The sequence below is a fragment of the Syngnathoides biaculeatus genome, chromosome 23 (assembly GCF_019802595.1).
Source record: "Syngnathoides biaculeatus isolate LvHL_M chromosome 23, ASM1980259v1, whole genome shotgun sequence".
In the NCBI taxonomy this organism is placed as follows: Eukaryota; Metazoa; Chordata; class Actinopteri; order Syngnathiformes; family Syngnathidae; genus Syngnathoides; species Syngnathoides biaculeatus.
The window spans coordinates 4341235-4356082 of record NC_084662.1 but is presented as its reverse complement, the minus strand read 5'-3'; the positions used below and the strand labels follow the sequence as shown (position 1 = coordinate 4356082).

General features: G+C 41.6%; 1 protein-coding gene across 8 annotated transcripts; it reads left to right on the top strand.

Moving 5' to 3' along the window:
* The first annotated feature begins 837 nt into the window (after positions 1 to 837).
* Positions 838 to 6190, top strand: LOC133496562 (general transcription factor II-I repeat domain-containing protein 2B-like). 8 transcript variants are annotated; one of them, XM_061812302.1, is made up of 7 exons: positions 838 to 1306; positions 4223 to 4269; positions 4363 to 4392; positions 4511 to 4785; positions 5298 to 5371; positions 5511 to 5606; positions 5811 to 6190. In XM_061812302.1, the coding sequence occupies exons 1-4, from the start codon at positions 838 to 840 to the stop codon at positions 4529 to 4531; spliced, it is 567 nt and encodes a 188-aa protein (XP_061668286.1). In that variant the 3' UTR covers positions 4532 to 4785; positions 5298 to 5371; positions 5511 to 5606; positions 5811 to 6190. The 8 variants fall into 8 exon arrangements, 6 of the variants coding, with proteins under 6 accessions (XP_061668286.1, XP_061668284.1, XP_061668282.1 ...); XM_061812300.1 differs by having other exon boundaries at positions 4511 to 4897; XM_061812298.1 differs by having other exon boundaries at positions 4511 to 5001.
* Positions 6191 to 14848: the final 8658 nt, after the last annotated feature.

Below are 14848 nucleotides of genomic sequence, written 5' to 3'. Positions count from 1 at the left end.
TTTTTCTCGTTAGCGTGCGATGAAAGCACGGATGCGTCCGACACCGCTCAGTTACTGATCTTTTTAAGAGGAGTGGACAATGACATGAACGTGAGTGAAGAGCTTCTGGACCTCCAGAGTCTGAAGGGCCAAACAAGAGGAACGGATTTATTTGTTTCTGTTTGTTCCACCGTAGATGACATGAAACTACAGTGGAATAAAGTCACCGGGATTATTACGGACGGCGCACCTGCCATGGCTGGCGAGCGGAGTGGATTATCAAGCCTTGTCTGTAACAAAGTCAGCGAAGAAGGAGGCAGTGCTATTAAACTCCATTGTATTATTCATCAAGAAGTTCTCTGTGCCAAATATATGAAATATGATAATGTTATGAAACCGGTGATAAAGACTATTAATTATATTTGCTCCAAAGCGCTGTGCCACCGCCAGTTTCAACAGTTTCTTCTCGACATCCAGGCTGAATACGGAGATGTTTTGTATCACACCGACGTAAGGTGGCTCAGTCGGGGGTCTGCGCTGCAGCGCTTCTTCTCTCTCAGGGAGGAAATTGGACAATTCTTGACTAAAAAGGGACAACCCATGCCACAATGAAATGATCCTGTTTGGCTGGCTGATTTGGGATTTTTAGTTGACATAACGCGACATCTGAATGCGCTGAACACAAGCCTTCAAGGGCAAAATGCAGTGGTAAGCCAACTGTATTCACACATCAAAGCCTTTCGGACCAAGCTGCTACTTTTCCAAAGACACCTGTCACAGGCGCAGCCCAATACCGCACATTTCCCGTCGCTGCAGGAAATTGTGACCAGTTTCCCACAGATCAATATCAGTGCGCAAATGACAAAGTATGCAGCAGACATCTCATCTCTGGTTGAGGAGTTTCAGCAGCGCTTTCGGGACTTTGCAGCTATTGAAAAGGAGATCACGCTTTTTTCCTCTCCTTTCTCCGTGGACCCTGATGACGCTCCAGACCACCTGCAACTGGAGCTCATTGAGCTGCAGTGTGACGCCGAGCATCGCAGTCGGCACCAACAGCTCCCTCTTGTCAACTTCTACCGCCAGCTGGATGAAGGCAGGTTCCAAGCAATTCGGACATTTGCTAAGAAAATGCTGAGCTTGTTTGGCTCCACATACATGTGCGAGAAGACATTCTCCGTTATGAACATTAACAAGAGCCGCATGAGGACGAGACTGAGTGACTCTCACCTGCGTGACGTCTTGCGCATCAAAACCACTGCTCTTGAGCCAGACATGGACTACATATACTGCAGTCAAGATCCCAGTATCACCCTTCACATTAGTGCAGGCAAGACATTTGTTAAGTCCTCTGAGTTGAATAAATTCTTAAATCTCAGTTAATTAATTTTTTTGTGATGGTCAAAATCACAGTTTGAATATGCAGTGATCATTGTTTTGTTTTCAGCACTTTTCCTACAGTGAGCATATAATAGTGAATAATATGTAATGTTTCACATGAACTTAGATATCCTTTATAGTTTTCTTAATTTTTTGTGGTTTGTGATTTCGGTAAAAACCTAAATGTAAAAAAAAATATAAAAGTAAAAGTATGCCATTTGTAATTAAATTAAAAAAAATCCCAAAAAGTTAATTTGTATTTAATGTTAATGGTTCAAAGAATGTCAGGCTAAATAGTCGGCCCCCACACATTTTCACTTACCAAATCTGGCCCTCTTTGCAAAAAGTTTGGACACCCCTGATTTAAACAGACACACGTGCTTCTTTTTGTTTCTCTTTTCTTTTCTGTTACGGCAGTTTTATTTGATGTTATTGTGTGTGTGTTTCTTTCGGCTTGTCCCTTTCGGGGTCGCCACAGCACATATATATGTTTGGCACAATTTTTACGCCGGATGCCCTTCCTGACGCAACCCTTCTCAGGGAGTGGAGGCCCCAGTGGGATACGAACCCACAACCCCTGGTTTACCAAACGCTCTAACCACTGAGCTACGGGGCCTCCATGATTTGATGTTATTGTATTGTATCGAATTATTATTGACGTACTAAAGTATTGTTTAACATGGCATTTAACTCTGCAACCCGAGTCCTTCCTTGCATATTTCTTTGCTGTTTTGTTGGATGTTATGAAATTAGATCGATGTGTTATGTACGTATTGAATTATTGTTTAATACGGAATTTAAGTGCGCACCCCAAGTCCGTCCTCCCATATTTCCACAGAATTTGTCGGACTCCGCCGTCCATCAGCTTGCAATTGACTAGTATTCCCAAGGCTTCTCCTACACAGCACCTTTGTGTAGACTGCGACAGTGCCTTCGCGTAGATTTTATGTCGACACTCACTCGTTCAAACCCCACAAGGAAAATTATTCTTACCAAGACGTATTCTTGTCCCTCGGATTTCCGCCAACCTTCAGATCCCAGTTTGAGAGCTCAGGGACCAGTCCCTTAACGGGTCTGTGTTGTCGTGGCCGTGGTCTTCCTGGAGGTCGACTCTGCAGCTGGGATCCTCAGGTATGTTGGAATTTGGCTCGAAGGAGCAAGTAAATGTTGAGTTTAAACCCAACCGCTGGATGAATTATGCAAATTAAGGGACAAGAGAGGTCTTCAAATTGGCTCTAGAGGAGAAACGAGTTTCACTGACCAGCTGCAACTCCAAACCACGTTCAGAGTCAGCCTTACCGGTGTCCCCCTTTTTATTAGTTTCTCAAAACAAAGGGTCACAAGATTACAAAAAAAATGAAGGAACAGATGGCAATACCAACACAAAGATGAAGACTTAAGTAAACATTTCTTCAAAGCTGCAACATTGTCCTGATAAAACTGCTAGGGATCAGCAGGTTTCTGATTTACAGCATGTTGATGGTGTTGGGGAACATCTGCTTTGAAGTCAGCATGGGGGTGCATCACCCCCCCAGATGTCGCTGCATCACACTTCGGGTCACACAGCTGCTCGACAGGAGAATGATTCGGGCAAGGATGATATAAACAAAGGCATGATAAAATAATAAATCTAACACAAAGCTATTTCTTGAAATTAGTCTACTTTGTGAAAATTTTTTACCGGCTTCCGAACTCATCACAGAACAGATACAATACTATTGAACAGGTTGAATACAACGAAGTCTGGAACCTTGGTGTTCTGATAGATTCAGAGCTGCGTTTCAAGAGTTATACCCAATGCCGGTCCAGAGCAAGGTACTTGGCCGAGCAGTTCAGGAGGTCGGCTAGGGCGCCGAGCACCAGAGACCACTCAGGCGGATGTCTACGAGAATAATCCCATAGGCCAAGCAAGATCCAGTAACCAGGAACAGATGAATGGTGGTGGTTAACGGCCAACCCAGGAGTGTGAAGACTCCACCGCAGTTAAAGCTCCGCTAGGGCAGGAGCAAGATGCGGTGGATGCAAAGCCTGCACCACCTGAACAGGAGGCAGACATGGAGCACACCACCAGGGCAAGAGCAGGATCCAGGTGGTGCGCCAGTACAAGTGTGGAAGACTGCAATGAGTCAGGTGCCTCCAGAACATGAGCAGGCATGAAAGGCGGCGATGATAGGTCAGTAAATCTCAACCATCTGAACATTTTTATGAGATCCGTCATCGCATGAGCAGATTTGGAAGGCAGATGCACATCACACATCGCCCTGGCATGAGCACACTTAGAGGTCGGCCACGGGTCACGCATTACTGTAGCAAGAGTAGGCTTGGAAGGCAGACGCAGATCGAGCGCCGCCAGAACTGTAGGCATGGTGGCATGAGGCCGCTGCCAGGGAGCCGCCACGGGGGCATGAGTTCATTGAGTTGTGGGAGTGGAAAGGACAGAAGGACAGAGTGCATGGGGACTGAGAAGAATGGGACGAGGTGGCTTGGGAGCCAGGTTGTCTTTGTGTGACTTAAGAGTGGAGCGTTAGGATGAAAACTGGGCTCTACTGGAGCACCTTTGCTGGCCACCATGCAGAGGACCCGAACAGATGACCAACCAGTTGCTCTGGAACATGGCGGAAGTAAACGACTTAGGCTATGGGTCATGGGAGCCACAGAAAGGGAGACATGACCAAAAAAAAAAATCTAGGGCTGGCTAACGTAACTATGGAAGGGGTAAAAAAAAAATAAATTATCATCTCGGTCAAGAGGAATCGGCAAGAATTGTCAAATCTGGGACGGTGATTCACACTAAATGATGACAAAGAAAATGAGCTTTTTTGTTGCACATCTCCAGTACATTGACCTTTGCAACTTTTTCTGTCAGGACAGAGACAACCTGGCAACTTAAGGAACCCGCTGTGGCCACACATGGTATGGTCCTCTATCCCACCACACAAGCAAATTATTTTGGGTGAAAACACTGCCACTGATTGTTGGATAACTTTAAAATAATTCCATTCACAGATGATCCTGCAGAGGAATGAACATCTAGAGGTATGATGAGGAATGTCCTTGTCAGGACAGTGCTGTTTGGCAATATGAACACTAAAGGAATATAAGAGTTTGAGCTTAAAGTAGTTCATTAGATGTTGCTGCATCCTGTGTATGAAAGTATGAGACTGTAAAGTGCTGAGCGTGTGACTGGTGGAACGAAACAGGGTATGTGGTGCAAGAATGGAATGTTTTAGAACAGACGGTGCTAACTGCAAGGAGGATGCGGAGAGAGAGGACTCAGAGGCAGTTGGTGGAAAAACTACTGTCAGGAAACCACCACCAGGAGGAGCCAGCACGCGAGTCTGCAGGGGAGGAGTCGGGCGAACATCCTGCGGGCCAAAGGAGACCAATGAGAGAGCGCCAAGGATACGTGAAGGAGACACAGAACCAATAGTGAATCAGTAGATTGTACTTTAAAATTGTTCTGGGAAACTCGGATGTAGGGTACGTCTGCTGGTGGCAACAGAGACGTACAGGGTTGTAATGAGAGGGACCCGAGACCCAGGTGTGTGTTGAAGGAATAAATCCACTCGTGTGTGAAAATGCCGGCTTCCTGATACCTTTCTAATGCAGAACGAGCGCGCATATTGTTGGATGAGTGGCAGTTGGGTAAGGTCACAAATTGGAGTCAGATTACTAACTTAAGTTTATGATGATTTAGAAATAAAATATCCAACAACACTAATGCTTAAAACTAAGCCTGAACCTGAAGCGCAAGATTTGCTGTTCAAGCATGCCAGTTTTAAACAAGCCAATTATTATTATTATTATTATTCTCATCCACCTGCTTCTGAAAGAAAAAAAAAATGATTTGCTTTGAGTGTTGTTTTTCAGTGTAGGAAAATTGAATATATTGGATGTCCAGGTTACATCAATGTTGATACTGCCCACCCTCCTTTTTCCAGCAAAACAGTTAAGTGAGGAGTTAGGGCGAGATAAACCAATATCAAAGATGTATACATGACAAATACACATTCAGGTAAATCTTATATTCAATTAGATGTCGGGTCAAATAATTGTCATTTACACATACATTAACATTTTATTAAGCAATGAAGAATGTATTTTGGGGCTTGTTGTTGGTATTTCAAATGTATTGCTTTTGTTTACTTTTACAGAGAACAACAAGGCCAAAAAGCCCAGAAGGAAACCAAAGCCACAAGGACATGGCAAGTCACACAAAGAGAATACCACTTATTTATGCCGTAACAAGGGTGAGGAAGTATAGTAATTCTAATGCGGCATTTGCTTTGTGTATATTACCCGCCTTAATAATTCCCAGTTAAATGCTGAATTAAGCAGAAGATATATTGTCAAATCTCAGGGTCAAAGTTCTAAGTACCATTTTAAATGTGAAAAAAATCAATTGCTGTTGTACAGTTTGTATATCTATTAACTCTGCTTTCTCTAAAATTTAGTTCCAGATCTTTGGAGACAACAAAAACAACCTTGGTCTCCTGCTGAAGTTGCTGCTGTCATGAGACATTTTCAAGGGTTGACCAGCAACAAAATTGCAGTGTGATCAGTGTAAGACTGCTGAGCATCCTACTTTAGCAAATCGCACGACACAGAACATCAGAGACTTTGTCAGGAATTGTGGCATTTCTTTAAAAAATGAAATGCAACAACTGAACATGTCATTTTTGTTAGGAGGTTCAAGAGTTCATGAACATTTCAAGTTTGTAAGTGCGTCAGGAAGGGCATCCGGCGTAAAAATTGTGCCAAACATATGTGCGTTCATCTGAGATGACACGCTGTGGCGACCCCGAAAGGGACAAGCCGAAAGAAACTTACTTTTTACAGGTTGTAGTTATCTTGGTCAAAGCATGAAAATAAAAATTATGTGTTCAATGACAGGTCTACATCTTTTTTTCTATTATCCATTTTAGAGCTGTTACTTAATGTAGGTATCGCGTGCAAATAATAGTATTATTTTAGTCATTAGCCTTTATCAGCCAAGTGTCATCCTCAAGGATCACGTGCGGCTTTGGATTTCACGGGATTGTTTTCTAAAACAGTTTGTCCTCATATGAGGTGAGTCTTTTAATTTACAATGTATTTTTATTGTAGGTGAAAAGCCAAGTCACACGAAATCATGTTGAGACTCTTATCACTTAAATGACATGTTTGTGTTTGGAAAACCACTGTCCCTATAATCCAATCCTGTCGGGCCTTACAATTACTATTTTTCTCATCGGTGTGGCTTATGCAGCTCATTATCTGTTCCTAAGAATTAAGCATTTTGTCAGTTGTTTATATATTTGTTTGTGTTACGTGTATTGAAGTTCTGAAGCCAGATTGTTAAAGTAGAATTTAAAACAAAATTTTTGATCTACACCACGTCTTTGTAGGGCTAACGGAAAGGGCTGTCCATCTAATACACCATAATGCAGATCATGAGCTGAATGTCCTTATAGTACACATCGGGAAGTATGTGTGTGTGTGTGTGTGTGTGTGTGTGTGTGTGTGTGTGTGTGTGTGTGTGTGTGTGTTAGGGTTAGAAAGTGGTACTACAGACACACACAGTTACACAGTTGACTCAATTTCCAAGGGAGTCCCCACAATGCACGAAAACTAACGTTTTAGTGTACGCTCAGTGCTACGACCTTTGAGAGAAATAGTACTGCAGCCACAGACACTTATATCCCTCTCAACCAACAGCTTTCACTTGTGGCGCCACTGACAACAAAATATACACTTCAAAATGGGTATTATTGTCACAAGTAAATATTATATTAATCACTTTGATTATAATACGAGTTGGAAAAAGTGAGCTGGGAGCATTTTATTAAAGCGCAAAATTGCCAAAGTATCACTCGACATCCTAGTTGTGGCATACTGTCTGTTATGTCCTGTGAGGTCTCGTGCAGGCATCACATTGGGGCAGTTGCCATTGACAACACGCTGCACCAAATGCAATGGCAGATGAACAAGAGCGATTTTCGGATTTTTCTGACACACCATTGGCGATACGTGCACCAAATTGCGAACACGTATGACCTTCCCAAGTATGAAAGGTCACCGACATTATGGCCATTTTAAAGATTAATTCTCAATATCTCATGAATGCATTGAGCCAGAGGCCTGAAAATGGAGATTGTGCATCGACACATCATTTGCGATACGTGTTCCGAATTGCAAATGGGTGCGACTTTCACAAGTATGAAGGTCAACGCCACTAGTCACGATTTTTAAGCAGAATTCTCAATATCTCATGAAACTATTGAGCTATAGAGGCCTGAAAATGGAGATCGTGCACTGACACATCATGTGCGATAAGCGTTCCGAATTGTGAACGCATCTGATCTTCCCAAGTATGAAAGGTCACCGCCATTAAGACCCTGTTTTTAAGCATAATTCTCAATATCTCATGAACACATTGAGCTAGAGGCCTGAAAATGGAGATTGTGTATTGACACATCATCCACAATGAGTGTTCCAAATCGCAAGCATGTGTGATTTTCTCAAGTATGAAGGTCAACGCCACTAGGCCCTTTTTTTCAGCATAATTCTCAATATCTGATGAACGCATTGAGCTAGAGGCCTGAAAATGGAGATTGTGCACTGACACATCATGCGCGATAAGCGTTCCGAATTGTGAATGCACGTGACCTTCCCAAGTATGAGAGTTCACCGCCATTAAGACCCTGTTTTTAAGCATAATACTCAATATCTCATGAACACATTGAGCTAGAGGCCTGAAAACGGAGATTGTGTATAGACACATCATGTGCAATAAGTGTTCTGAATTGCGAATGCGTCTGACCTTCCCAAGTGTAAAGGTCAACGCCACAAGGACTGTTTTTTAAGCGTAATTCTCAATATCTCATAATTGCATTGAGGTACAAGCCTGAATTGCTAATGCGTCTGACCTTCCCAAGTATGAAAGTCAATGCCACTAGATCCATTTATTTAAGCGTAATTCTCAATAACTCATGAACATATTGATTTTGAGGTCTGAAAGAGATTGTGCATTGACGCATCATGCGCAATAAGAGTTCCAAATTCCAAAACGCACCAGATATCCTACCAGTAATCTCTCTAGATAGCGCTCGTCTCCATTACACGTTCCCCAGCCACATCGAAGCACCATATTTCATATTTGGACAGCATGGGCGGCGTTCAAAAAATAACGCTCACTGATTGGTCAAAATGGAGCTGTCAATCATTCTCATGGATGAGATTTTGATTTGCAACCTCACAAAACAAGTCATCATGACCTTGCGGACTACAACATTATCGACAAGATCAAGCCACCCATACTAAACATGAAACTCAGTTTTCGCCTCAAAGTCACAAAGTTCACAATGTGATGAATCAAGGAAACAGTAGAGCTCTGACAAATAATAGATCTTGAGTGGAGATGAAACTCGGAATGAAGACTAGGGACGTAAGGGAGACCAATGACTTATATGGCAGACTGATGGTCCTGAATAGGTCCGGTAGAGACAAAGAGCCCACTACGAACCAAAAATTACTCCAACAACAAGAGCCCTATTTCGCCCAGATGACTGGGATTTGTGCCAATACCCCCACGACCCTTGGGAGGATAGGCGGCTCATAAAATGGATGGATGGATGGAATCCCATAAATGAGCAGATAACTGTTCACGCAGAGTTACAAACCCTCTCTGTGTCCAGTTGCCCAATTCTTGTACGTTGTGATGAATGGAGTTGGTTCTGTTTATGCTTTCGTTGGTTGTAAGCCAACAAACTGAAGACTTAAATCCTGCTGCCAAATTGATCAGCCAATTTATACTCACTTGGAACATCAGTGGCGTCGATGTATGTTAAAACACTTGTCGTTCCCATACCGCTTCTCCTCCGACCAAGGGTAAAACTGCATGTACAGTAGATGTTAATTCATTAACAGACATAGGATGAACAGACAAATGGCAATAATCTAGTTATAGAAACACAGTAACCTGTTGCTTTTTTTTTTGTTTTTTTTTTTCAAATTATACCTCCGCATCACCATCAGATGTCTGTGTGTAGCAATTACTTAGACAACAGTCGCACTCATAATCACACCTAGGGACACTCCAAAGTGTTCAATCAATGTTGCACGCTCCTGGGACGTGGGAGGGAACTGGAGCACTCGAAGGAAACCTACACAGGCATTGGGGAAACATGCAATTCCATACAGGAATCACTGTGACACCTTTTTTCTACCATGAGAACCCAATTATTATTTTGAAATGCCTGTTGCAATTTGAAACCAATTTTCTACATCTAACTTACTATGTATTTGAATTAACTCAAATTCCCTTTTTTTCCTATGCAGTTATCAAATTTGTTTTCTAGGACCTTGGGTGGTTCCCACAGGTACCACTCGAGCAGAAAAAATTAAATCCAACACCCAAGAAAAAATTTAACTGTTTAGTTGCCATTATGATATCAGACTCAATCCCCTAAATGCCTCAGTCGGGGTGTTTTCTTCACCGGAGTTGAGACGGAAGGGTTCTAAATACCAGGACCCCCTTTGTAACCGGACTACAGCGACTTTCGCAGTGGGAATGAGAACAGCTATCTTACAAATGGTCAACAAACAATTTAGTCTTTGGTATTAACAAAGTTTTCAAAATCAAAAACCTTCTTAGAATGAGACAAATTAACTCAAGTATTCCTTACTGCTATTTTTAAAGCTGTTGGCATGTTTGGTTGGAAAGAGTTCTATCTATTTTGAAAAGGTATCTATAATGACCAAACCCTTTTTTCCCCTTCACTTTTAATTCAATAGACTCATGGATAGTTTTTAAACAGATATTGTGGTGAAAGGAACAGTCCTCTACTTTGGCTCAAATCACCTTGTGGATTATGTCTTGCACATGTCAAACATGTCCTACATTTTTTTTAAATACAAATTGAATCCATAAATTGTGTTATGTTGATTGTATAGACTCATATCCCTCCTGTTTGAGATATGTGACAAAATCTTAGCTCAAAATGGTCGCCTATTTATAGGATAGGTTTGTTGTTTGGTCTTACACAGATGTCTTTTAGTAATGTTGCACTTCTTCTTTTCCTTTCGGCTTGTCCCGTTAGGGGTTGCCACAGCGTGCCATCTTTTTCCATCTGAGCCCATCTCATGCATCCTCCTCTCTAACACCCACTGTCTTCATGTCCTCCCTCAGCACATCCTCAGCACCCTTCTACTTGCACATATGTACTTAATGTGTCCTTTATCTAAATTTGTTATTTATCTTTGTTTTTTTTAATGCAGCTTCCGTTAGTATTCTATCAGCAAAAGCATTTCCCAATGAAATCATATCTTTGTTTCATGTATGTGTAAGGCATTTGCATACAGTAACAATTTTTTGGCATTTGCAGTGCAACAATTAAATCAACTAACAATTTCGCATGTGTTACTTTGGCTGTGGATGAATTCATCCCCCTATTTTTTTTCTTCCCGTGCTGCGCAAAAACATGCACTGTTGCAAATGCATATTGGCTGTCTATACCATGCATTTCATTGATGAGCCATCTACAAATAGCACTTCTTTCTAAAAGCTGATCTCTCAGGCCACTTCTATCTTTGGCTCATATTTCCGCTAACTTTTGACAATCATGTTTTGCACTATCCTCATGACTTTCTCATGACGTGGTAAAAAATTGTTGCTGGGTTGGACGTTGCTTTTTTGTTTCAGTACGCAGTGCAGTGACTTCATGTGGTACTCTTTAGAATCAGAGGAGAGCAAAACTATGGTTGAACTTGTTTCTACAGCAATAGATGTAACAATAACTGGTCTTACATACTGGGGTAATGCACATGCTACGCTGAGTCTCTATGTTGCACTAAAACAGAGGTCATAAAATGACCTTTACAATCTAGTATCTACACAAAGGATGTGCTATAATCTGACATTAGTTCCTTCTTTATCTCACAGAAAATTTTTTTGATTCTTCTGTCCATTTTAACAATGATGTCATTTTGAGGTCTTCCTCATACATTAATTTGGACAAAGGTGCAGTTATTGCTGCATAGTTGGTTTGAGGTTTTGGTACATTAAGTACAACTTTTTTTCTGTCACCCATATTTGTTGAACGAGGGCTGGCAGTAGGCACAAGTTTAGCCAACAGTTCCATTAATGCATAAAACTGAATAATGCTTTTTTTTTTTCTTTATACAATCAATAAAGCCTTCCCTGAGACACAGGAAATCCCCAAGACAGGATGCAATTGAGCATGCTATCAATGGTCTAGACAAGACAGTAGAGTTGGAAGTGAAATTGATCAACTCTTTCAAAGGTATGTAGTGAAAAATGAAAATAGTTACAATTTAAATATTTTAGTATTACTGTATTCAACATGACATGTTTTAAGTGTTCAAGTGTTGTCTCCAAACCAACATTTTTACTACACACCCTGAACTGTTTGCCAGCCAATCGCGGGACACATGGAGACAGACAACAGTTACACTCACAATCACAATCACACTGACGAGCAATTTAGAGTGTCCAATTAATGCATGTTTTTGGAGATGTGGGAGGGAACCGGAGTTCCTGGAGAAAACCCACGCAGGCACGGGGAGGACATGAAAACTCTACATAGGTGGACCCGGGATCTCAGTACTGTGAGGACAATGCTTTACAGCTGCACCAGAAATAAACATAAACTAAACAATTGAGGCGGCACGGTGGCTCAGTCATTTGAGGAACTAGGGACCTCTTTGGCACACCCTTTGCAGCAAAGCATGCTGGGAGTACTTTAATAGTGCATATTTTGTGTCAATTACTACTTCAATTAATCTTTATTTGTTGTATTATTTGGTAGTTATGCTATTCTGCTTGCTGTGGTGTGATCATTTTAGTTTTGATGTGACACCATGAATGTAAACCTCTTGTTTCACGACTTCCCCCACACTGGCTGCATGTGGTAAGCTTATGCTTACAAATGTGAAGTTGCAATAGTTTCTCACTCCTTTGAGAGCACTATTTATATGGCAACTTGCATACATGCTAACAAAGTGACTAGTTGTTTGAGGTGTACAGTACTTTATTGCCACACAACTTTTGCAGATTTTGAAACACTGAAAATGTGGCATCCTGTTTATTACAGGAAATAAGACTTTGAAGTGCACCTTATGGTTGCAAAAATATGGTTCAGATTGTACATTGGTACTTGAATAGTTTGTCCATTTTTCACGGATTTTCAGTATATGCGGGTTGGGTAATGAATGTAATCCCCGCATGTAACAGGAGAACACTGTAGTTTTGGTTCTTCTGTGAGCTACAGGGCCTTGAAGACCACTGTGGTGTACATTAGGCTGACCAAGGACCAGTTTGCTATCCTGTGCTATGCTGTATCATTTTTGATGTAACTTTTTTGTTAAAAATGCTCATTTCTAACCACGTCACACTATAGCTTACATGTCACTCCACCACAGTTTTTAGAGAGAAATAGTCCGGCACTAGCTCTCCAATGGGACCCGGCAAGATATCACAGCAGTCTAGGCCAGAAATGTTTCAATTCTTGCATGCCAAGCTGCAGGTGTAGTGCCCATCTTGTGCACCACAGACTCCAGTGACATACGCTATATTCTCGCGCTGAAGTAGCACATGAACGATGAATATGTTGGGTGACGGCGGACTGCGCCAATCTCAGTACAGTGTGAAAAGGCCTTGAATAACTTTATTATTATTTTTATTTTGTGTTTTGTAAAGGTTGTGAGCCTGTTAAAAAGAGGCCTTGGAATAAAGAGGAGATCCAGGCTTTTGAAAAACACATGATGTCCTTCATTACCAGATGCCGTGTTAGGAAGAGCGACTGTGATAAGTGCCTTGAACAGGAAAAAGCACTGGGAAACAGGAATTGGTCTGCCATTAAATTTTATGTTAAAAACCATATCACAGCTCTCAAGAATAAAATTTAGCAGGATCAGAAGTTGTCTGACAGTTGGAGGAGGGGCACATCATATTGGACATTTTACTGTACTTGTTAATCTGTTTTTAGAGTTCAGGCTGTTTCCAATAGGCTGCGATATTCAGCCCTGATGTAGCTCCTTGTTCCCCCTATATTGTGTTCATTATTATTAGCATAATCCATTCTGGTCCTCTTGTGTCATCTTTCCCATCTCAACTTCCGTTTGGAGTATTTTTTTTCTCCTTTGGATCCCCTTTTTATTTGTACTGAGTATTAAAAAGGTAATTGAAGCAAACGAGGCTGGCAAATATTATAATTTTTTTTTACAGTACTCAAGTCTGATATAATATCTTGAGCCAAAGCTTGTGCTTTTTAATACTGATAAAGTAATCTACTGATTGTCCACGCAAAGTTAATTTTACTGTACTGAAGTTAATTGGTTCACAGTACTTTGAGTGACAAGTGTGGAGTGGGTCCACAATGTCGGAAAAATCTGAAGTTGTGTATGTGGTACCCAGGAAGAGGGAAAAACCAAAATCTGTGCTTAGATACTGACCCCAGAACTGATGAAAACCAGACAAAGTCCACACAAGATGGTCTCTAGTCAGGTGAAGAACCTATACTTCCTCTAATGGGTAAGTTGATGTGATTTTTGTATTTACCTTAATTCCAGGATATTTCAAAAAATAAAAATTTCAGGGCTGTACGACCTTCATAAAGGCTGGTTCCCACAATGCATGTTCTGGTCAGGTGGCCCAACAAAGGTGGAAAAACAAGGAGGTGTGTGTGTGTGTGAGAGAGAGAGGGTGGGAGGGGAGGCAGACGGTGCAAGAAGATGGTTTCGTTGTGGAAAGAAGGGACATTTGGTAGACATCAGATCAGAGACTGTGCGGGGAGAATAGGGGAAAAAGGCTGGGAGTGGGGGACCCATTTCGTCTGACCTGTGGCTGACTTCTGGCGGCCTCAAAGACAGAGCTACGCTTTACTGGTGATTTGCATACACTCATCCAACATCGCTGTTTTTTTTTCTTTGTTGTTGTCTGCAATGAAGGTGCGCTTGGCACTGACAACACTGCTTTGCTTAGGCTAATTCTTTATTGGTGGTCACCACCAGACATTGGAAACACATGGACTGAATGAATGCAACTATGAAGTATAATTAGTAGATCCCTTTGAATTACAAAGATGCCCGCCCTCCCCTGCCCGCAGTCCAAAATCTCTCGTTTTTGTTCGTTTGTTCTGTTGCCATGAAAACATAAGCGATAACAAAGATAAAGGGAAAATTGAAAGTATTTGAAATGTAGATTAACACTTTGTCTTGTGTAGAGCTCGTGCACGTGACATCACCATTTTCACTGACCATATTGCCGGTCAAACAGAGCTGCTCGACATTGTGTGAGACATTGAACCAGAAGAGAATATTAACAATACCCGAGACCGGTTGTGCTGTTGGTTGTCAAAACAGACGGGACAGATATTCAGAGATCATTCTATGGAATACCATCTGAAAAGACCAGAAAATATTTGATGGATTTCGGCAATTAAAGATGATGGATGGTGCCCAACCAAAATACACACTCACACACACACACACA

Excerpts from the sequence above, each read along its gene's own strand:
- LOC133496562 (XM_061812301.1), top strand. The coding sequence starts at position 838 with ATGACAAAGTATGCAGCAGACATCTCATCTCTGGTTGAGGAGTTTCAG. Across the intron at positions 1,307-4,222 it reads CACCCTTCACATTAGTGCAG|GACAGAGACAACCTGGCAAC; the intron begins GCAAGACATTTG and ends TTTTTCTGTCAG. Across the intron at positions 4,393-4,510 it reads AGAGGAATGAACATCTAGAG|TATGAGACTGTAAAGTGCTG; the intron begins GTATGATGAGGA and ends TGTGTATGAAAG.